At 41.0% G+C, this 23,517-nt stretch overlaps 2 protein-coding genes across 4 annotated transcripts; one reads left to right on the forward strand and one right to left on the reverse strand.

The window, feature by feature from the left end:
* The first annotated feature begins 393 nt into the window (after positions 1-393).
* Positions 394-14,561, forward strand: LOC110068519 (uncharacterized). 2 transcript variants are annotated; one of them, XM_089286352.1, is made up of 7 exons: positions 422-621; positions 726-856; positions 6,882-8,106; positions 8,348-8,434; positions 11,267-11,296; positions 11,841-11,894; positions 12,138-14,561. In XM_089286352.1, exons 3-7 carry the CDS (start codon positions 6,924-6,926, stop codon positions 12,419-12,421), a joined length of 1,638 nt encoding a protein of 545 aa, XP_089142478.1. In that variant the 5' UTR covers positions 422-621; positions 726-856; positions 6,882-6,923; the 3' UTR covers positions 12,422-14,561. The 2 variants fall into 2 exon arrangements, with proteins under 2 accessions (XP_089142479.1, XP_089142478.1); XM_089286353.1 differs by lacking the exons at positions 11,267-11,296; positions 11,841-11,894; positions 12,138-14,561 and adding an exon at positions 9,981-11,237 and having other exon boundaries at positions 394-621.
* A 350-nt stretch (positions 14,562-14,911) lies between these two features.
* On the reverse strand, positions 14,912-22,841 carry LOC110068445 (uncharacterized). Of its 2 annotated transcripts, XM_089286344.1 has the most exons (4): positions 22,655-22,841; positions 20,963-21,004; positions 17,291-20,780; positions 14,912-16,441 (listed from the first exon to the last, which is right to left on the reverse strand). In XM_089286344.1, exons 3-4 carry the CDS (start codon positions 20,772-20,774, stop codon positions 16,404-16,406), a joined length of 3,522 nt encoding a protein of 1,173 aa, XP_089142470.1. In that variant the 5' UTR covers positions 20,775-20,780; positions 20,963-21,004; positions 22,655-22,841; the 3' UTR covers positions 14,912-16,403. The 2 variants fall into 2 exon arrangements, with proteins under 2 accessions (XP_089142470.1, XP_089142469.1); XM_089286343.1 differs by lacking the exon at positions 20,963-21,004 and having other exon boundaries at positions 22,655-22,840.
* Between the last annotated feature and the right edge of the window lie 676 nt (positions 22,842-23,517).

The raw sequence follows: 23,517 nt of genomic DNA on the forward strand, positions 1-23,517 counted from the left end.
GTCATAGAAAGTCGCTGTGCGAGGTGAGCGTAAGCGCGAAGTCGAATCCTGCGCCTTGACTCATTCGTTCGGCGGATTACCCCACCCGAAAAAACCCTTTAACGTTCTGCGGAGGAGTAAGTTGTAAAGAATGATTTGATAGGCTTAAGTCACTTTTATGCACATTTTCTGAGGTTACAGCTATAGCCAGGAGTCAGGAAAATGACTCGAACAACTGATAATACGTGCGTTGCACATGTATGCGTTGCGGACCTATTTTTGGTCTGACAAGGGGCTTAGGCTCTCCGATCTCCATGGCTGAGAATTAGTGACGTTGAAACTAGCAGCCGAGAAATTACGCGGGTTTTTTTTTATCCAATACCTGAGATCTGAGATTAGCAAGGGTTGTTGATGGCTGACAAATGAAGTAAGAAATCGCCGAAAATTTACCTGATAATGGACATTTCAGCTTTACATTCACACCCTCGGGGGCTCGGTTGCGAGCCGCTTCTTCAATAAACAGCGCGTCGTCACGTGACATAGCAATCACTTTTCTGGCGGTCGAGTCGTGTCAGATTCTTACAAGCAAGCTTACCTCTTTAGGGCTCGGAAGACATTGACTGTAGACCTTCACAGTTCCTAGTAAGTTTTCATACATCTTATTCTAATTGCGTGATCGAAGAAGAGGTCAATATATCAATATAAACAGTATACAGACTGTTGTTTCATCTTGATCTGAAACTCAGGTTAACACTGGTGGTCTAAGCTCTCCATTGAGTTCTCTTCCTTTACGTACCCGACGACGAAACCTCGCCAGAATCGCTTCAGATCCGCTTGAGAAGCTGGCAGAAAACATTCAATACAACAAAGTATCGAGGTGAGCTGACCTTATTTAAGAAACGGTATTAAATTTTAGCTTTAAAACCAAACCGTTGCGTTTCTATACCAACCTATTCAAACCGTTGGAGTCACGTTTGTCGTTCTCATAAATCGAGCTTGGGCCGCGTGTGTAACAAGCAGTGTACTTCTGTAGCTGAAATTCAAATCATCCGACCAATTCGATTCACATATTGAATACTTCATTAAACACGCGGCGCTGGGCGGTAGCAATTTTCCGCATACCTTACTTGTACGATGTTGAAATACACGCTTTAAATCTCAATTTTCAGTACATCTTAATGCTTCAAAGACAAACTGAAACAATCGATATAAGTACGGTTATGCACGCTTCGCATAAACCTGATACAAGGCTTTAATACACATTCAGAGAGATGCTGAGTCATAGACGTTTACAATTGAAATAATCCTCGGTTAATGCTAATATATTACCGTCTACATAAACTACAATAACCACCACAGTTTTGGGAGTTGAGGCAGAATAGTTTACACAGAAGGTTTTTGGTGACCAGTATTCCCTAGATATGTGTAAAAGAAGTCCCTAATTCGGTTACCTTCTAAAGATATTGGAACTCAAGCTACGTGACAGAAAAGAGCTACACTCGATAGCTTTTGAATGTCACTCCTCAGAGACTTCAACCGTAAAGCTTTCCGGGAACGAATACTCTGAATGCAAAAGGTCAAACCACAGCCTTTGTTCGAGCAAACATTGTCTGAAGCCCAATGGCTGCTGCTGTGTCACATAAGTGAGTTATTACTTTTCAGACAACCCAGTCATTTAACTAAGACGTTCGATCATCAAACCAAATTTGCAAAAAACCACGAGCGCGAAATAAGTTCTTCAAGCTCAAAAGAAGTCATGAATGCAACGCGGAATTTATTTTGAAAACATAATGGATCGGTGTCAGCCAATCGGCTTTGTGGTTGAGCAATATGTCCAAAAACAACTTACTTCAAATAATAGAGAGCGCTATAAATTAAATATTCGATCTTTATAAACGAGAAAACTGAATGTACTCTCTTTTGAAAGAGTATCTTATGCTTTTGGTCGTCATCACTTTATACTTTCTTTCCGTGCTTGAAGTGTTTATTATTCGTAATAGGGTAGAATTACTAGTACTGACTTCAAATTCAGGAGCGACGAACGCGAAGCGCCAGGATATGTTTACTCAATTCCAAACGAGAAAGCGAGGAAGCGTTGCCCTCCAAAAACCGTTTCCGTTACTAGTCGCTGCTGGAATAAGAAAGAGGGGTAAAACATTAGGAAGAATGGAAAATTCTGGGCTCTTAAACCGAAAGGCAAAGATTTTATGGCGGTTTGAAAACGCAAAATTACAAGGATTTGCATATATAGGAAGCCACGGGAGGTGTCTAGAGAGCAAAGCGTCACCTTCCCTTACAAATGAATCCCCGTAATTTCTAACCAGTCTAACGTCCACCAAAGTCCCTCTTAAAGGATATAAACTTGAAACTTTGCATGTAAGCTTATTTGAAATGTTCTAGATCTTTCCATTTTTGATAACGTACGCGTGTCCAGTGACTAAATCATTGTGTTCTTGAAAACAAGTCATGTGACCCAATGTTGCAAAAGGTCTTTTCTAATTGTGCTACTTGAAATCTAAACAGGGACATCATTTTTTCTGCTAAAACTAGTCTTGTTCTTCTCGCGAAGTTCTTCGATTATAGCCGTGGCCATGTCGTAGGTTTTGTTGTTGTTCTTGCTGTTCGTGTTCTTATTTTAGCTGTTCTTGTTCTTCTTCTCCTTGGTCTTGTTGTTGTTGTTGTTTTTCCACTTGTTTTATTTCTTTTTCTTGTTGCGTCTCGGTCCATAAAGACGCAAAAAATAACTCGGAGGTTGCGTAAGCGATCCATAGGGCTTTAGTTGTGGTGCAGATTAGGCAAATGTATGCAAATGATGTCCTTCCACTATCTGAAAACTATTTGGAATAATTCCGCTGACCAGTAGATAGAGCTCCTGAAATAGAGAACATGTACCGCGTTTCTATCGAGTTATAGAAACACGAGTGGAAATTTGAGAGAACGGGAAATGTTGTTGGAACACGAGCCGCAGGCGAGTGTTTCCACAGCTTTTTCGAGTTCTCCCAAACTTTCACGAGTATTTCTATAACTCGATAGAAACACGGAGAACATGTTTTCTATTTTTTTAGAAAACAGCGCGACGAAAAAAGGGAAACAACTTGTTTACTTTGATCATCAAAATAAAAATTCTCTTTGCTCGCGCCATCATTACGTCAACAGCTCGTGCTAGATCAGTGTTTCTATCGAGTTTTAGTATAAATCCACTGGCATTCTATCACGAATGCCCTTCTCTGATTGGCTACGCTACTCACTATCTATTCTGTGATAGATAGTGAGTAGTGTAGCAGTGTACCCTTGTTAACAAAATAACGGCCGCTTATTGGCATTTTCGAAGTGTCCGTGAAGAGGATTTAGATAAAGTTTTGAACGACTAGTGGATTTATACTAAAACAATTTGATTATTCGCTCTCGATTTCTGCGCGATAGTTGACGAGGGCGCAGCCCTCGTCAACTGTCACGCGGTAGAAATCTCGAGCTCATAATCAAATTGTTTAAGGTGGCTGGTACCAGTTTTCTCGCGCGGGGAGTAGATCACCATCGTGCGTCACGCGTGAGTAACACGCACGAAAGGGGCGCGAGATTTAAAACCCGAAAGACCAAAACAAATATGGCGGCGCGCGCCTTTTTTCGCGCAAGGTCACTTTTGTACTGTTGGAGACGAAATTCGCATGTAAAGGAGGCTTTACCTGCTAGAACAACTTCAGTCAATTCTGTGTATTAAAGAAAAATTGTTTCGGGAATTCAATGTTTCCCAGATTTCAAACGCAACTCGAACGATCGTGACAGCCACCGGGAGCGTAGAATGGACTCGCAAAGTGGATGTAAATATGGAGAATGGACGGAGAATTTGTGTTAAAATCCTTCAGAGTAAGCCCAGGAGGTTGTCTTTAACGACACCTACAACTGTAAATGATGTTTTAGCAGCAAACAAAACAAAAAGCCCGTTCGGAGCACGCTCGCCCGCGCGGGCGGGCACACAAAGTAGTCAGCGGTAGTCAAAACAGCACATGAGCGACTGCTGATCGTAGAAAGTCTGGATTTTTGAATGCGTGTCTACGCGCGTGGGAATAACGGAACTCGCGAAGGCTTTTACATGAAAACAATCCCGGTAACCCCTTCTTTTTATTGTTTTAATATAATATCATTATTGAGAGAAAACGTCAGAAGAAAAAAAATTAAAAACTTCTACGGAAGGAAATTTGCACTTTGTGCAAATTGTTGTTTTTCCAAGTTTACAAGAAATCGGCTCCGTAAAATTATTTTAAAATTGTTGTGCATTTTCTTTTTTAGATGCCAAAAGCTATTGTTTTAAAAAAAATCGGGGTCACAGGGTTAACTTTTAGGTTATTAGTGACATAAACGAAAAATCAGGTCTGGAAAATCATTTTGGAATGCTGCCATGGTAACTGCTGACGACAAAATAACAGCTGTTTTAGGTCAAGTATAAATTATATAATGCAAACCTACAAAAATATTGCAGTGGCCCTGGTCTGCCTTTTGTTCTATTCTTACAAAGTTATGAGCCGTCAAAAACCTGAAAACTGGTACGAGCCACCTTCATTTGGTGAACATTCAACGAGACGAAGTCGAGGTGAATATTCACCAATGTTCACTGAGCCTGAGGCGAAGAATTGTTTTAGTATAATTTTCAGAGCTGAACAAAGAGGACTACAGCACAACGGACTAAAACATAAAAACACAAAGGAAATTGTTCGTTTGCATACACACATACAGCCGTAGTTTTAATAATACGTTTACATGTACATCGATTGCCAATCAATTTACTCATCGAGTTCGGCTATAAAACAAACAAGCGAAACACTACGAAAAATAAATTCATCCGGTACCTTTGTTTTATCGCTGTTGACTTCATTCACAGCTGTCATCATCGTCTAAAAATGAGTAGCTTTACTTTGAAGAAAAATAAATTTCGGTCAATCGATCTGATCTGCTGGCGATCAACGTCATTACTGCGTTTACAATTCTTAAATGTCTTGAATTCGAGTTCTTGAGAGGATTTTTGGTTCAAGGGCGACAGCAGTCATTTTGAAAATTCTCCATATTTTCAAATATCCTGGACTTGGACTGGACTTGTGATGTCTTCCGAATAAATGAAAAATTCATTCAGCAAATGACCGTCATGTTTACTTGCCAAGATGGCAGTGGTGATGAGCTTCGTAACCAGGCCTTGAAAATGTTATATTCACCGCCTGGAGTGGTGAATATATATATCTTATTAGCTGTTTTGGTGTGTAGTATTAACCTCTTACTAGCCGAGCGCGAGGGCCGTACTGGGGAATATTGGCCCGAGGTCGTAGCAGTACGGGCCGAGCGCAGCGAGGTCCGTAAAAAAACGACCGAGGGCCAATATTCCCCAGTACAGCTCGAGCTAGCTAGGTTAGTAAGTAGTTTATTATATGGCACTCGGGCCATGCTTGTTTTGAATTTGCCGGATTTCGAAAACAAAAAATACACAGCTTATGACCGTATGGCGAAATCCCGACCACGAAAGAACCAATCAGAACGCTCGGATTTACCTCAAGACTACCTTGCCATATAATAACGCTGTATATTTTTACGAGTTGTGCCGTATTTTAACGAGCCCGTAGGGCGAGTCAAAATACAAACAACGAGTAAAAATATACAGCGATACTACACACCAAAACAGCTAATAAGAGATTTATTATCCAACTGCTGTAGTAAATAAATTTATCAATGAAAGATGGAGAATGTGACAGTTTTGCGTGCGCGCGCCGGCCTTTACGGCAAACAGGTTTTCTGCTGTACAAATATGGCAAACAGGTTTTCTACTGTACAATATCGCCGTACATTTGTACTGTTATTTGGACGGTATTCGCTGCAGTCGTAATATGAGGAACCGCTCAACCAATCAGATTGCTGGAAACTCTTTGTTCAGCTATGAAATTATACTAATAGTCAATATTGCAGGCACATCTATCGTTCAAGGTCTATGACTGTGATTGTTGCTCTAAAAATGGAAAGTTGTTTAGTTTGATTTCTAGGTGTAGTTCATTTAACATTTCTATCACAATTCTAATCTTAAATTAACAGTTAACTGTGAATAAGACCAAATGTTGGCTTTTGTAATGCGCATTGGTAACGTTTTTGCTGAGAGAGGTGAAGTTGCTGGAAGCTGTTATGGTAACTTTCCGCTCCGAAGTTTAGTAAAGATTCTGGTTGACAAGAGGCAATCCGCTCTACATATCGATGGTAATACTACTGGAGGGTTGAGCTTCTGAAATTAAATTTCGGAAATCAAAGAGAACAGTTTCGTTGAGGTCACCGTAGCATTTGTCGAAAAGTCTCTAATAAAGAACACCGCGGTCTTGCGACCCTCTGAAAAGCTCATAATTACGCCAGATTATAAGTTTCAACCGCGGGCGTGGAATTGACCCTTTTGCTTAGTTTGTGTGTCAAGCCGCTGATAACTACAATAACAGCTATTCGATTGTAAGGAAAAAGTCCTCGTGGTTTTCCCTTTTTATTTGACCCAGCTTGGTTTAACCTTTTATTTGGCTGAAATACATGAAGGTACAAATTTCAGGTTTGGAACCAGTAATAACACGGTTTTTAAAATCACGCTATCTTGCTTTTTCACATAATCAACCTCAAATCGCATCTGATGACTTACAGTAATGGACCTTTTAACCAATGCCACACTTTTCTGATTTTTCATCAAAACAAAAACTAAGCCTCACTGCTCTATTTACATATTGTATCATGTTTTGAGGCTTGCTGTTATTTTAAGAAATTTCTTGGGCAGTGACAAAATTTTAAATGTTCGAATTAACAGCAGATTGCCCGAACCCTTTTCAGACTCTTAGTGACACCGATTAAATTGATTCGATCAACTCTTGAAATGTCTTTATTATCTCCTGTTAAAGGGATCATCCTTTCGCAGTGCAGCCTCTACATCTCAGGAGGGCATGGAAGAAGGATCAAGAGTGTCCACCAACCAACTATTGAGAGTTACTCTGTTAAGTAGTGAGTGGAGATCATCAAAGGGAGGCTTGTCGACGATCAGCAGAGAACTTGCAATAGAATTGGCTAAACACCATAATGTGGAAGTTTGTGTCTATCTTCCCGAGTGTAGCGAAGAAGATAAGAAAGTTGCTGGAAGTCACAGTGTTCAGCTCATTGAAGCGGAAAAACGTCCTGGATATGAGAAAATCGACTGGTTGGCCTCTTTGCCAAAAAATCATCTTCCTCACTGTGTAATTGGACATGGTCTTCACCTTGGTAAACAAATACCACTCATAAAGGAACATCATGATTGCAAGTGGATTCAAGTTGTCCACACAGATCCTGAAGAGCTTGGGAAGTACAAGAGTTATGAAGAAGCAATTTCCAAAGGAGAGCAAAAGCACCAAGCAGAAGTAAAACTCTGTGAGTTGGCTGATCAAGTTGTTGCTGTTGGACCCAAGCTGGCAGATGCTTACTGCCGTCACCTCCGTTTCAGTGGGAAAGATCAAGATGTTATAGATCTAACCCCAAGCATTTTCACGGAGTTTTGCAATGTTCAACAAGCCACTGAAGAAAGAAATACGTTTTGTGTTTTGGTATTTGGACGTGGTGATAATGAAGATTTCAAGTTGAAGGGATATGACATTGCTGTACAAGCAGTTGCTGAACTGGACGACACATCGTACCAACTCATGTTTGTTGGAGCACCAGCAGGAAAAGAGGATAAAGTGGCAACAAAATTACTCGAGTATGGTATCCGTCAAAGGCAGCTAACTGTTCGCCGCTTTAAGGAAAGTAGGGAAGAGCTGGCCAAGTTGTTCTGTTCGGTAGATCTCACAATCATGCCATCAAGGACTGAGGGCTTTGGCTTGACTGCTCTAGAAGCTCTATCTACCGGTCTGCCTGTACTTGTGAGTGGTAACTCGGGACTTGGAGATGCTCTGAAGAAGGTTCCTTCAGGTCCCTATCATGTAGTAGATTCAGAAGATCCAAAAGAATGGGCCAAGGCTATCAAGATTATCCGTCAAAAAGACAGAGAGGTTCGACTTGACGATGCTAACTATCTCCGCGAAAAGTATGCTGAGAAGTACAGCTGGGAGAAACAGTGTGGTCATGTTGTGGAAAAGATGCGGCACCTAACTTTTGGTAAAATTAACGGCCTTTTTATAATTGTTTTTCTTTACTATCCTGTAGAGTATTAAGCTGGGTGGTTACTTCAGTTTACTCGTACATGTAGGTATCAAAATTAGTCAAAGAGGTGAACTTTCACTTGATGGCTAAAATAGCATGATATTTGCTGAAAGCTCTATAAATAGGCTGCTTCTTCGTTTTCTGTGTTTGATTTGTTGGCGAGGTGCATGTGTGTAGTAAATGTCTCTTCTTTTAGGTTCTGTAGAAGGCGGAGAAGGTCTTGCAAAAAATGGTAAACAATGGTTACCTGGTGCTGCTACTCAATCTAGTCATCACCGCAAAGGTAATTCCACTTCCAAACGTTCAAAATGTTTTGGATTGTACACAGTTCTACTTACTGGTTTTGCAGTAGTCAAGGAGAGTTTAATCATAGCATAAATGGTAAAATATTGCTATAGGAAAATGAACGTTCTAATTTCAACTCACCAAATTTCGTTAATTGGAAGGACGGAAAAACCTGCTGGTCAACTGTCAGCCAACAGCTAACTGGCAGGCAGGCAACAGGTTAGTGACGATCAGTAATTATATTTTCTAAAGATAAATGTATATCCCACATGCAACAGACCAAACTTGTCAATGTCTTTTCTAATGTTGAACTCAATTGGCATTTTTACTTTTAAATGTCACCATCAAACTACAGTCTCGAATTGACAACCTATGTGACTGACTTTAAACTTACTATAAATTCATTCAATCCCTGAAAAAATGATTTGATGTAAAAATGTAATGGGAATATCTTGGTGCTTACATGTAATTGCTCGATGTTAGGCAGGACAAAGCGTGACCCTCAAGTGCAGCTGCTCAGTTGGGTGGATGCACAGTTTGGGTGAATTCTCATGTTAAGTGCCACGTGCTAAAACAGAGGATTCCCCTTCACCAATTATTTCAACCATTTGAACAACAACTCCATCTACTAGGAACATTTTGTGTCTGTAATCAAGCAAGTGATGGGAGAAACTGTCCAAAGACAGCGGCACTGATCCTTCACACCTCGTGTAATTAACGTTGATCGAACATAATTCTGAGTAACGGAAGATTTCTATGACCATGGTTCGCATAAGCCTTAAAAAGTCCTTGAATTTTTACCACCACTCCTTAAATAGTATTTAAGAAGTCCTTGACTGCATGGAACTATGAGATAAAAAGCAATAATTACTTCTGCTGCCAAAACAGGCAAGGGAAACAATTGACATGGATATAATTAAGTCGAGAAGAACATTGTTTGTTTCAAAAAGTTCGATAGTCGATTTTGATGATTCCAGAGTTAAGTGACTATTATGTGGAGTAGATCTAACGAAGTAAGTAATTTCGTCTTCAGTGGGGCTGCTTGATTAAACTGTATTGAATGCGATCCTGATGAAACAAATTTTGAATGTGATCCTGACAAAAATGAGTGCTTGAAGACTGCTGAAATGTCGTTGGAAACTCCATGAGTAGCCCTTGTAAAAAATGGTCCGAAGCAAGTGTGACTTATGTATGAGGCCACATCATCTTTCATTTCTTTGCTCATTTACGCGTGCACTGGAACGAGGGAAGGGTGGAAGGGGGTACTTGGTACATTTGTATTTTATCTGAATTTCAAATCTTATAGTTATAGGCATGTACATGCACATGCAGTTAACAACAGCAGAGACAATTGTTACAATTATGTTTGTTATTGTTACAATTGAAAACGATATCTCTTTCTTTCATCCGGTTTACTTCTGTCTTTAGTAACTTTTATTTGATATGATCTACCCCTATATACCATCCCTGCGAACAACATACAGCTCAGATTCTTTTCTAAAAGGTTTCTGCTATCTATGTACATTTGTTTAAATCTAAACTAGATGAGTTGCCAGGATCTGCCAGACCTTTAAACGAACTAGGATCCCTTCAGCCGGTTAACCAATTGGAAGCTGGAATAGCCAATGAAAGAGCCGGGGGGCTTCTTCCTTTTGTATTTCTCTAGAGATTCTATGTCTTTGGTCTCCTAAAATGCTATTCATTCCTTTGCCTTATAGAAAATTGTTCCTTAAGTTTAGTGCTGCCTTTTTTAAACGTCTCCGTCATTTTCACCAGATGATTCCCTAAATCTATTTTTTGTGCATTTAAAATCCACAGGTCATTGCGACACGTCCCTTGTATTACCTTGCCAAGTTCTTACTGCTCTTCAATCACAATTGTGCAATCCCGAAAATGTAGCCATGCTTATGTCGCACAATTGTTAGTATGTGTCGTGGTGGATGGGGCTGGGGGAGGGATGGAGGGCGCGTTTTTTGTGCATTTTAAACCCACAGGTCATTGCGACACGTCCCTTGTATTACCTTGCCAAGTTCTTACTGCTCTTCAATCACAATTGTGCAATCCCGAAAATGTAGCCATGCTTATGTCGCACAATTGTTAGTATGTGTCGTGGTGGATGGGGCTGGGGGAGGGATGGAGGGCGCGTTACACCACAATGTGTTCTAATAGTAAGATTTCAAGTCTTCGCCTAGAGGAAGGTTGCTGTCTCATGTCATTGAACTATAAAGAGATACTATATATGAATGTCTTTAAACAATCACCCCTAACACTGAGTTTGTATGTCGATGACTGAAGGTTTTGTTAATTTTTAACTCTCGAAGATAAATTTGTTGGTTTTGACGGGTATTGTAAACTAGCGTTTCGTACATTGGTCCTTCGTCGTGCCAACTGAAAACACCGTGATTGGCGCAAGTGTAATTTGATATATAGAAGAGTATAGAGAAACGTTTCGCCATTGGAGAAAACATGAATGGAAACACAAAACTGGATGTCATAAATAATTGTACAACGTAGATTGATGTCAAAGGAAAGATTCCCTTTAGCAAAACGGATTAGAGCCTCTCTGCTCCGCAGAGGCTCAAGGGTTTTTCTTTCCGGGTGGGTAGAATCCGCTGAAAGGTACGAGTGCAGGTGCAGGGCTTTGCGCCTGCACTCACCTAACACAGCGGCTTTATGTAAAGAGCGTTTAGAACCTCTGCGGAGGCGAGAGGATTGGAGAAGTTTTCAACTGAGTGTAGAAAGTAATCAGACAATTACTTTGTGTCAATATTCGCATTCGAAGTGAAGAAAAAAAAATTAAATTGATATGGTTCCTTATTTCCATTAAAAGGTTCTACAAAAAGAGGACGCGATTCCCAAGGTGAGTGTTTTTCTTTCACATCAGTTGCGTGTTCCAACCCTGAGCAAAGGAAATATCCCATAATTAGCTAACGGATTAGAGCCTCTCCCCTAAGCAGAGGCTCAAAGGGTTTTCACTTCGGGTGGGTAGAATCCACTGAACGATATGAATGCAGGCGCCGGGCTTTGCGCCTGCACTCACCTAACAAGCGGCTTTCTATAAAGAGCGTTTCGAACCTCTGCGAAGGGGAGAGGATTAGAGAGGTTTTCAATTGAGTCTAGAAAGTAATGAGACAATTACTTTGGTTTTGGCTTTGCTACTGTTTGAGATTGGCTGAGTAGTCTAACTAACTGGTAAGTAACTGGTTTGGCCTTACGACACTCAATTGAAAACCGCTCTATTTCCTGGTTATTTGTAATAGAGTATGGTTGAAATTATCACTGGCGCTCTTCAGGTGGCGTTTAATTTTCGTGATCAATTTTGTGCCAATTTTTTTCTTTTTTTTAGCCAATATTCGCGTTTGAAGTGAAGTAAAGGAAATTGATATGGTTTCCTATTTTTAAAGGTTCGCCAGACCAAAGTCCAGCTGACCCTCCAAAGAAACCCCGCACCGATTCAGGTGAGTGGTTCATTTATCCATTTTTGATTTGTCTCGCTCATTCTTGTGAATCTTTACCATTTTAGAAACAATAAGACAATGAAAACGCTTGAAAAATATAAGAAAATACTCGGCTTTATATCCTGTTAGTCGTTGTTGGTTTAATAAACGCAAATTACCATTCTATATCGTGTTCTGTAGAGTCCGTCTTAGAGGGTATTTGTGTTATATCAGTGCACTTACTCGGCATTTGATGATTCACAGTCAAAGATGGCCAAGTGTCTGACGAGGACATGCAAGGTGTGGCCAAACAAATTGGGAGTGACTGGAAGAAGCTAGGGCGACGGCTGAAAGTTAGCGAGGAAGATCTATCTGACTTTGAGTTGAATACCCAGCGGTACCATGACCTTTCTGAGAAGGCGAACGTGATGTTGGGGAAATGGAGAAAAGGTGAAGCAGACTCTGCCACATACCAGGTTTTATATGAGGCGTTGTGCCATGAACACGTAGGACGCAAAGATTTGGCGCAAAAGTACTGCTGCCATTGATTGAACTGAGAACGCAAAAAAAAAAAAAGCCCTTAACGTTAATACCACTCTCTGCTAACTTTAATCGAAGCACTCGTTAGGTTTCCGAGTTTTACTATCCAATTAAAGACTATCGCGAAAACTATCGAGTATTCCGAAAGATATCTCGCTCATGTCATAAAAAATACAGCCAATCAGAATACAGGAATGTCGTTGTGTATTCGACGGTATTACATCCAACCTTCTCATCATGCGCCGCGCGTTTGTCGCATTGTTTTTATTGGCCACTGTATTTCCTTTGGCATGGTATAAAATAGTTATGTAACGCCGCTCTCTCGTGGTATGCTATGGAATATCTTACTTGTCACTTGTATTTTCTCGGTATATACACTCGCCTAAAGGTTGGAGTCTACACCGAGAAAATACAAGTGACTTTCCTGGAGGGATATTCCACGCACTCGAAAGCGTTGCACAACTATTATACATCGTAAAAAATCTTAGCTTTTAAATAGGCCATTTCCGAGTTTCCTTGTGCCTCGGTTTCAAAACGAGTCTAAGTGCGAAACCATTCTTATGAAAATGACTTTGATTCGCATGAAAACAAACCTGTAGGCGGAACTCATTTTCATATGAATGGCTTCGCATTTAGACTCGGTTTGACACAGAGGCAAAAGGTAACTCGGATATGGCCTACTGAATAGTCCTTTTCACGGTTACCGTTTCTTATTTGCATCATAATATAAGCTAGCATGGATGGGAGGCAATTTCGGGCTGTTGTGTAGTTTCAGCCCGAAATTACCTCGCGTCCACGTTGGGATACATTGTAAGGCAAATGGGAAAACATTCTAACCGTGAAAGGGCTATTGTATTCTTTCCAACTGTCACTTTGCGAGGATGTATGTTGAAGCATACAAAACTTCAAGCCATTATTCAAAGTTTTTTTCCAACATGCGTGTTTATACCACAGCGCATATATTGTAGACGCGATCTGTTGCTTAGCAACAGACCTTTAAATTTCCTTAAGTTGACTCAGAATCTGAAAAGAACGGCTGATCAGGTTATTCGGGAGCCTTAGCTTTCAATCATTGTCATCGTTGTTTAAAGATATTGATCCTTTTTTAGTTTTTAAAAGGAAGCTCAAGGATACTTTGTAATTAATTTTCTTTTTCAAATGGCCAATTCCCTCTATGACGCGGCTGCAGGGAATCATGGTAGTTGTATTCATCAAAACAAATATCCAGTCTGAGATGATGAATACACTTACCATGATTCCCTGCAGGCACGTCTCACAGAGAGAATTGGCCATTCCATAGTTTTTAAAAGTTTTTAACTAGTTAGAGTTTGGGTGTTTAAAAAAATTATTATTACTACTCGTATTTTCTCACTATAACTAGAATTAGAAACATAATCGTTTACTTATATGTTTTCAACAGTTTTTTGTCGGGTGCATTTTCTCATACTGTGGATATTGAAACTAGGTTAGGTACAAGTTATGCGAGTTAAGTACGCACTTAATTAAACTCAAGTCGTGTTATTCCTTTCTAAAACTGAACTGTGATCTAAAATATATGTTGTTAAGCCCGCGTCTTTACGATGTAATTACAGCGTCATTACGACTCAGCGGAGCACCCTTGCGGTTAGTAGCATAACCCAGTGGCTGACCAATCGAAAACCCCCTATCCGATTGGCTACACAAGTAATACGTAAGCACTATCGATCGATACAAGGCTCTTGCAGCGCGTGCGAGGTTTGTCGCGGTGCATTATGGACCACATCGGTTAAAACAAAACGGTATAGTCGATGTTCAATAGTACGGCCACTGGGTTTTACTGTTTGAGATCCTGGATCAATGTTTCGCCGTTTGTAAGTGTTCACCTCGGTCACAACATTCCTGGTTCTTAGCCAGTGTCACAAACAGAGTTAAAGAGTTAACGTAAGGTGTGAGCTGAGACGCATGTGGAAGCATTTGTAAAGAAACTGTTTGCGTTACTTCTCGCGACTGCTCAAACATTAGTTATAATCAGGACAAAGTTTTCTCTTTGATTGAGGTTTTAAAAACGTATCGCATATGATAGATTACTTGTCACAGACTACCTTTTTTACTATGTAATTAAGAAAATAAGTCGAGTTTATCAATAAAAAAGATAAACTCTGAAAAAAACCATCGATTTGGGTTGCTAGAAGACTTTTTACGGGGTAGAACAAAAACGACTGGGCTAAATAGCGACCTTTAAATCGGAGCACGAGCAGGAGACTGAGTACTACTATAGCTTGGAGACAGCTTTACTTGCGAGGTTTATGGAAGCCGCGCGTGTTCTTAGGTGCTCTCACGTTTTCTCTGTATTCCCTACAAGGAGGCCTGTTCATAAGCTGGTACGAGTTCGAGTTTCTAAACCTGATGCTAATGGTTTTATCAGGTTTCTGTCCATCGACAGTGTTTTGATTCAGCCGGTCGGTAACAGGGAGGGGTCATCATCATCATCATCATCATCATCATCATCATCATCATCATCATCATCATCATCATCAACTTTATTTACCCTCGAATTTACAGAGAAGCATTACTGCTAATTTCTTCGAGCTACCTAATGTTAGAAATTAGACATAATGAAATGGAGGTTTAGGCTTGGGAAGGTTAGTGATTGATATTGCAACGTCCTGCAAGCATCTCGATCTCGTCCGGCTATATTGAGCTCCCTAATGTCTTTTAAGGCGGGGTTCTACCTGAATTTAAGTGAAATTTTAGGAAGTTTAAAGAGAAATTAAATGGAAAAAAAAAGTTTTGGAATACTACCAGACAGTTGATTGCCCCCAAAAGGGCACCCCAGGTTGGTAGACAACTGTTTGGTGTTCGTCAGCCAATTTCAAACTTCAAATTCTAATTTTAAAACAACATCAAATTTTCCAAATTTCCTATTTCCATAAATTTTACTAATCGTTTGAGACAAACTATTTATCCCCAAATATACCCAAAAATCCCCCAAAAATTTGCAATAAAACATAGATAAACGTAGATATGTGAGATGAGTGGAGAGATTTTTGACTACTTGAAACGTGAACGAGATATTTGCGTTAAAACCATAATACCCAGCCAAAATACAACATTCATGTTAAACCCCACCTGAAGGCCTATTAACGCGGTTAAACCTTCCGACTTTTGTAGCTCACGCTGCCCGCGTCAGGTAAAAATTAAACCGAATACATGTCGTATACCCGGGGGGGGGGGGGAGTGGAACTTCCATATAAAAAGGACAGGGGTGCTCGTCGTAACTTTCAGGGTCTAAAAATGCAGTTTTGGTGCCTCTTAGGGTATTCAGCCTCAAAAGGTCCACAGTGGGAATTTTCGCGGTACCGTTTAGGGTATTGAGCCGAAAAATATATGACAGCAGATAATGCGTTGTATTAAAATTCGTACCTCTTAAGGGTGAAAAACATTCCAGGCCACGACCGCAAAACAGGATCTTGGCACCTCTTAGGGGTTCTTTTGAAATTTCTGACGAGCACCCCGTCCCTCTTATATGGGAGTCCCCCCCTGGGATCGTATGCATCTGTTATCATGGTATATTGCTGCTACGATTGTTCTAGGTTAAAAAATGCATATATCGATACCACCCATAGCGAAAAGGAATTTCAAAAATCAATGTCTCAGCAAAAGGACTGATCACTCCTGATTGGAAAACTACATACAACACCCAAATTTAATGTAAGTAATGCTTACTCACTAAACCCCTTGGCACCGAAAAGCAATAAAGGGTGAACACAATCTCAAAGCAAACTATTCTTCTGAGATTAATCCTATCTACTTCTGTATCTAGGATTTTCTTCCCTACTCTTGACAAAAAAAAACTGTTGCCCATCTCTTCTCACTGTTCTAAGAAAAAAGACAGTAAATTCAAAAGTCTTCAGTGCCATAGCTAATTGGAAGCTATGAACTCATGTTCTGATCACTTTGTTGTGATTCTTAGCGGTTTGATACATTTTTGCATCATGCTGAAAAGAGTGTTTATATATGGGTATCATCAGGATTTCCATCTGGCTGACCTAAAGAAAAAGAGGGAGAGAGATACCGTTCGTTAGATTGACCGCGAGCAGAAAGAGGTCGAAAGCCAGGCAACTGGTGAAGATGTGTTAAAATCAGTTGTTTTATAGCTGTATCTCTGTAATCTCGATTCTAATCGTCCGCTAAAGAAAGTTGAATTGAAAGGAAGCATTTCAAAGAGTTTAGATATTATGGTAACAACTAACAGTGAAATACCATAAAAGCTTGAAAGACTCACCCGATAGAACGATACATATAATCTACGGTGCGGAGAAAGGAGTAACAGGAAGGAATATTCATTGTGTTTAAAAAAAACTAATTACAAATCTGTAGAGTAAGTGAACAGACTACTTAGAATAGCTTTCTTGCTATCAAGAGCGGGAAATATGCATTAAGCTCGGGAGGGGGGAGGATACTCCCTTATATGGGCTATATAGGTATGTGCGGCCCCGAAGGGCAGGGTTTTTAAGCCATTTTGGTCATAAATACGGTCTCGATTTTGGCCAGTTTGGTCTTAAATAGGGTATGGCTTTAGCACTCGTCTTGAATTGAACATGTTTCTTGAAAGAAGCTACTTTTTCATCATTATCAATAAGACCGTGAACAAAAGCCCTTCATGACTTATGTTTTGGGCAACTGTGATAGCCGCAACGGTCATAAACATGGTATCGAATTTTTGGCCAAGTCATAAATAAGGTAGTTAAAATCGCAGATTTTGGTCATAAATAGGGTGAGGGGTTTGGCAAGTGGACCGCATGCCCACACCCAACTTTTCTGGGAGTAGCCCCCCGCTCCTCCCCCCAGGGCATTAAGGTCATACACGTAGAATACCAGTGGGATATTTTACACACCTTGCATATCCTCTTGACCAATCTCTTCCAAGCTATCAAAGGTGACGTCATCTCCAATGAGGACAAATGGGGCCCAATAAAAGGGAACTCCGAATTTCTCTGAGTGTCTCAAAGTAGCTGTAGCCTGATAGAGAGCCTCACTTGTTTTTTTCCCGAGCTTCAAATGTTGGTAGAAGCTGCGCATGAACTCGATGGTGGCTTCGTCATCGATGGCCCACAGAGAAGCAAGGACGGACCTGGCACCTGCACCAAGAAATGCGCGAGCGATGCCAATAACACCCTCAGCTCGAATGTGGCCTCTTGCACTGTGACAGCAGCTGAGAACAACAAGTTTGGCTCGCACTTTGGCATTCTGTACCTCGGCCATTGTAAGCACAACATCTTCTTCGTCAAGTATTGGCTTGCGTTTTTCAGGAGGAGGAGCGAAAGCAATTTCGCCTGTTTGGGGATTTCCGTGGGCTGCAATGTGGACTAAGGCTGCTTTGTCTAGCTCTTCTAGAAAACGAGCTTTTGTCGCTTCCTGTCCGATAAGAGGCTGAACTCCAACCATCTTGGCTATTTCTCGAGCCTCTTTGTTGGCTTGTTCTAGTCTTGTTACTGGCTCTGGTTCTTGTATTCCTTTGAGTTTCACCAAGCCAACGTCTGGATCGCCAACAACCACAGCTCCCTTCTGATTATGATATTCAGATGGACATTCAAAAATTGCTTTCATTATTGACAAGGAGGGCAACACCCGTATTCTGTGTTTCTCTGCTAGACTTTCGTTGTTTTCGTCTCGAAGGGCCGCGAATGGGACCCTGTGAAGTCCCTCGTCAGGAACAATTATGAGATCTTTGGCTGTGTGATCGTGAAATGCGCAGCCCAACAATACATCATAAAGTTTCTCCAGCGCACTTGGTCTATCTGTTGGAGTGATGCGCTTAGAAGGACGGCAACCTGCTTGGTTTTTCTCCAGGTTTTCCAGCTCTTGCAATTGGTCGATATGTTCATTCTTGTTTAAACGTCGAGCTTCCCTTGACAGAAAGGAGCGATCTTCGCATTCCACAGCCTTGCCGTTAACGCCAATTTCAACAATTGCTTCGCCAAGCAGATTCTTCCACTCGGTTGCTTCGCCCATAAACTTGGGATCACCATTCGGCTGAAAGCTCCAGACTATCACATTTTCCGTTCCTTTTCCAGAAAGGGCATAGTATATGATGCGACTTTCTAAACGTGAAACGACCTCACGCATGTTCGTTCCACTGAGGTTTTCCCTTTTGGCTCCTCTTGGGTCTTTTTGGCCGTACGATACCACCATCATGTCAGCGAGAGCCGCCGAACGAGAGTTCTCTGTGACCAGTAGTGCTTCTTCGTCTTTTTCTTGCTGAAGGAGACACTGTGTGTAGAGACGGTAAGCGCCGGCCTGTACGTCACTTAAAGAAATCTTGTACGCGTCTTTCTCAAAGAGAAGTCGTCTCACTTCAGCATACATGGTAGTACAGTGTTCTAAGTGATCACAGGCAAGTTCAAACTTCTGGAGCCTCGAATAGGAGATGCCAAGGTCGAAGTGGCATGAACCTGTCTTGTCTAAGCTTTTCGGCATCTTCTCAGCAAAGCTCAAAGCCTTCTGTTGCAATTCAATGGCCTTTGTCAGTTCCCCTAATTGCCGATACACCTTGCCAAGATTTAAGTAGCCAGTCATTTCACCATCTGGATCTTTTATAGCGCTTGAAATCGAGATTTGCTTCTCATTGTGCTTAATGGCTTGTTTGTAATTTTCAAGGCGATAGTTGACCATTCCGATGTTGCCGTGGGCGGTTGCTTCCCCCTGTTTTTCCTCCAACTCTTCACAAAACGAGAGATGTCGCAAATGGCATTCAAGCTCTTTTTTATGATTTCCAATAGAGTTGTACGCTCTTCCTAGGTTTCTAAGCATCGCCCCCTCCGTTCGCTTGTCCCCGACGGCTTTGGCGTAAGGAACGGCTTTCTCAGACATCTCCACAGCTTCTGAATACATTCCAAGGGCATAAAAAGAAATCCCCAAATTGGCGTATGAGGCACCTTCTAATAGCCTGTCTCTGATGGCCAGAGCAATATCAAGGCTTTGCTGAAAACATTCAATTGCTTTGTTGTAATTTCCAAGCTCAAAATGAATGCTTCCCACCTTCTCGACCGACCTTCCCTCTCGGCCTCTGTTCCCCAATTCCCTGTTGATAGCGAGATTGAATCCGTGATGCTCCAGCGCCTTTTCGAAGTCTCCGCGGGAAGAGCAAATGCTTCCCATGTAGGCGTTGGCTAACCCTTCTGCAACCTTGTCACCAGTTGATTTAGAAATCTGCAAGAACTTTTTTTGCATCTCCATGGCTTCTTCGTAATTGCCCAAAGATCTGTGGGTGTTTCCTAGGAAACCGTAGGCATCGCCCTGAAGGGTTTTATCGCCAATTTCTATCGAAAGCTGTAGCATTTTTTCCAGATTTTTTTGGGCTTTCCTGTTTTCTCCCAGAGAATACTGCGATCTTCCAATTCTTCCAAGAGCATATGCTTGTGCTGCCTTATTCTTTAGCTCGTTTGCGATGGACAATAGGGCTTCATAATTCCCAATCGCTTTTCTTAGTTCCCCACGACAATGATAAACATCTGCAAGGGACCCCATTGCATTTACCTCATCAAACTTGTTGCCCGTTTCTTGGTAGAGTGTTAGCTGCTGTTGATAAAGTGCAAAAGCCCTGATATAATCTCCTTTGGTAAGATAAACATTGCCCAGATTTCCACAAGCTTTCGCCTGACTCTCCTTATCCTTGACTTGCTTGGCCATCTCAAGGTGCTTCTCGTTGTGAAGAATGGCCTCTGAATATCGACTCGTCCTGTAGAAAACGCTACCCAGTCCACCATGGGATTCACCGATCGACAGCTCATCTCCGACGTCCATAGCAACGGTAAGACTTTCTCTGAAGTATTTAATTGCACTTTCGTTGTCGCCAAGGGCGTTGCAAGTGACACCCAGATTGTATAGACATTTCCACTTTTGCTTTTGGTCTCCTGTTGTGGAATTTGTATTCAAGGACTTCGTATGAAATTCAAGACCTCTTCGCAAGTCTCCTAACTTGGAATAGGCACTGCCAACAGAAGCATAGGCCGATGCTTCGAGATCTTTACGACCAGTTTTTTTAGACAGGGAAAGACACTTCTGACCGTAATCAAGAGACTTCTCGTAATTATCCAAAGAGAGAAACACTTCTGCGAGTTGGCCACAAACTTCAGCCTCCATGATTTCCTTTGATGTCCCCTGAACCTTTAATAATGCTTGTTCTAGTAATTCTGCAGCTTGTTTATAATTGTTTGAATGCTTGTCTCTTACAAGAAGCTCGCGAGCACTTGAAAGAAGAGTCGAAAGTTGATCTTCCTTTTCTGCTTTCTTTTCTGTTGAGATAGCCGACGCACCTTCTGTTTGCTCTTCACTTATATACCCTTGGGAACTATGAGTATCATTTCGTCTGGTTTCCATGTCTCTCTGAAATATTCATAAACTTTTTTAGAATTAAAGCATCTTAGAAGGAACTGTATTGTCTAGTTATAATTCACTTGCATACATCTTGCCCCAGCTTTGACACGATCACTACCTTGGATTTGAATATGCAGGTGCCAATCAAGGCTCAACAAAAACAGTACAAATAGATGCAAAAATTAACTTACGTCTTATCCTCTTACTTAAGATGTGGAGCTTAATAACAGCTTCTGGTGAATTAAGGACAAGTGCAACAGCCATCAATCTCTTTTCCTTTTTTTCACTCAAAATGGTATTACAAATTCAGTTTGTTTTGCCTAGCAATTTGATTTGTAGCAATCATTTTTCTCTCGTGCTTTTGTTTTCCTTATTTGCGTTTTTACACGTATAATGTAGTACAAACAACCTCAGTAGTGTCAATGTGACACCACAGTTTTTTTTTCCACTACCAAGATGTGAGAGAAAATGCGCCCTTATCATTTCGGAATATCAATAATCACTCGGAAAGGGAGCAGGGTTGGCGAAGTGGTGAGAGTACTCGCCTCCCTGTGTCATATGTAGGTCGAGTTTGTTGTTGGTTATAGCCTTGCTTGACAGGTTTTTCTCCGGGTACCCCGGTTTTCTTCCTTCCTCAAAAACCAACAATTCCAAATTCCAATTCGATTAGGACAGAGAACCCGCATGAAAACCAGCTAGGGCTGATGTGGCTTCCTTTCTAAATGTTAAAGGTAATACGAAAAGAAAACTTCCCTCGTCTAATGTACGCCGACTGTGCCTACTTTGTTCCATTGTCGCTGTTGGACGGTTTTTGCGTTTCATTGGTGTGTTAGTTTGTTATTCGAATGTATATAATGGTTAAATGTATTTTTCGACTGGATCAAAGTCATGCGAGGAGTCCTGCTCCTTCCGAAAATTTGCGAAGAAATCGAAACGACATGGGGTTCCCAATTCATTGTTTTCGCTCGCTTCCGGGTTCCCTTATGCATAATACATTTAGTTTCATTTCGTGAAAGCGAAGTTCTTAGACTTACCCGTTTTGACTAGCTTAGAAGCTCGTGTATTACTTCACCGTATATCAATGAGTTTTTGATGATTTCTTGTTTCGTTTCCTCAGAAACAAACGGTATTATTTTGGCTTCAGGGGCCGGAATCATTTCGAAAGTGGTAATGTCCGGCAATGTAAATATGTCCTAGCTAGAAACAAACTAGTGAGCACAGACATGTTGGGATATCGCAAAAAAAGATCGTAACTGACGTAACGAACACAAAAGGAAAATTAAATGAATCACAGAATAAAGCTTTCCACGACGGGAGCGATTTTATGCTTGATCGAAACCGCATAGTGCGTAAAAATGCAATGATGGTCGACATTGTAACGTGACAGCAAAATGTCCGCTAAAATTCAGTTATGAGTCGCAACAAAATCCGACATGGTGACCAATTTCAACAGTTGCCCTCTACACAAATAGGAAATAAGGATATCACATTGCAAAACAGACCTTCGAAATGGGTTAATACAATAATAGCCCCGATTAGCATATTCTAAAAATGATATAATATTTATTTTTTAAGGTCTGCCCAAATTTCCCAACAACCTAATCAGTCTGGAAACGGCGATGAATATCCTTTTGAAATACAGCCCCTTGCTGCTCTTGCGGTCAGCTCGCTCGCGATGAAAAAGCTACAATTTTGTATATTAATAGCGATCACTTCTTGCTATAAACCAAACAGGATATACACCAAATTCGCTGATTCCCTCGCCTCATAAAACAGGAACACAGAATTTCGCTTTGGAGGGCGACAAAGCATAAGAATGAAATTATTTTACTCGTTTGCAATAACTAAACGCACACAGTTTAAACCAACTCGTTTAAACTCACCGCTTCACACCGGTTTTAAACAAGTTTCAATGCCTGAGCGTCTTGTCTGATCCCTGTTTGTGAAGATCGCAATTTGTCGCGTGGGCGAAATTTTCGCTTTCCGTGTCTTCCGAGAAACGACGAGGGGACTTCCCCGAAAGTGACGACATGCAAAATCTTCCCTAAGGGGCCGACCATTATTTTTTGCAGGGGGGAGGAGGAGGTTTGAGAGGGACGGATGGGGAATTTAACTTCCCTTTCGTAAAGAGAACGGTGAATAAGCTGTAATCTCTTTCGTGACGGAAGAATAAGACTGTGCGCTTATGGTAGAACATCTAATACTACACGGCTCGAGAATTTTATATGGTGTGGTAGCGTTCACTAAATATCTATCATGTGATGTCGAAAAATGATCTCGGTGGATTACCAGCCTTTTTTATCCCGGAAGGGCGTGAGAAAGAAATAAGATATTTATTTTGATTACGAAAACGAAAATTCTATTTACAGCCTCACGGGAAAGTACCGGATCTTTTCTTAACACGCTCAGTTAAACCGCGATTTCAGATAATTATTTCAATGAGATATTTGCATGCCTACTCCTTCAAACTATGACAAGCTAACAGGTCTATCAGAGCTTTTCGCGTCAAACATTGTGAGTAGATTGACTTTATAAATTTAGTTTAGACGCTGAAAACACGTTCCCTAAGCCCACAATAACTCTTGAGAAAGGACCGTTCAGACGAAATCTGATATTTCCGAATTCATTCAATTCGATATTCAAGCACGTATGTTAATTTTACAGATTGACGTTGACATGTAAATGAAAAGGTTTCTTTGAGACAATTTTTCTTGACCAATAGTACGAACGTACGTAAACAAATTCG

This window comes from Orbicella faveolata, unplaced genomic scaffold (genome assembly GCF_042242905.1).
Source record: "Orbicella faveolata isolate gen_17 unplaced genomic scaffold, um_ofav_v1 contig_14, whole genome shotgun sequence".
In the NCBI taxonomy this organism is placed as follows: domain Eukaryota; kingdom Metazoa; phylum Cnidaria; class Anthozoa; order Scleractinia; family Merulinidae; genus Orbicella; species Orbicella faveolata.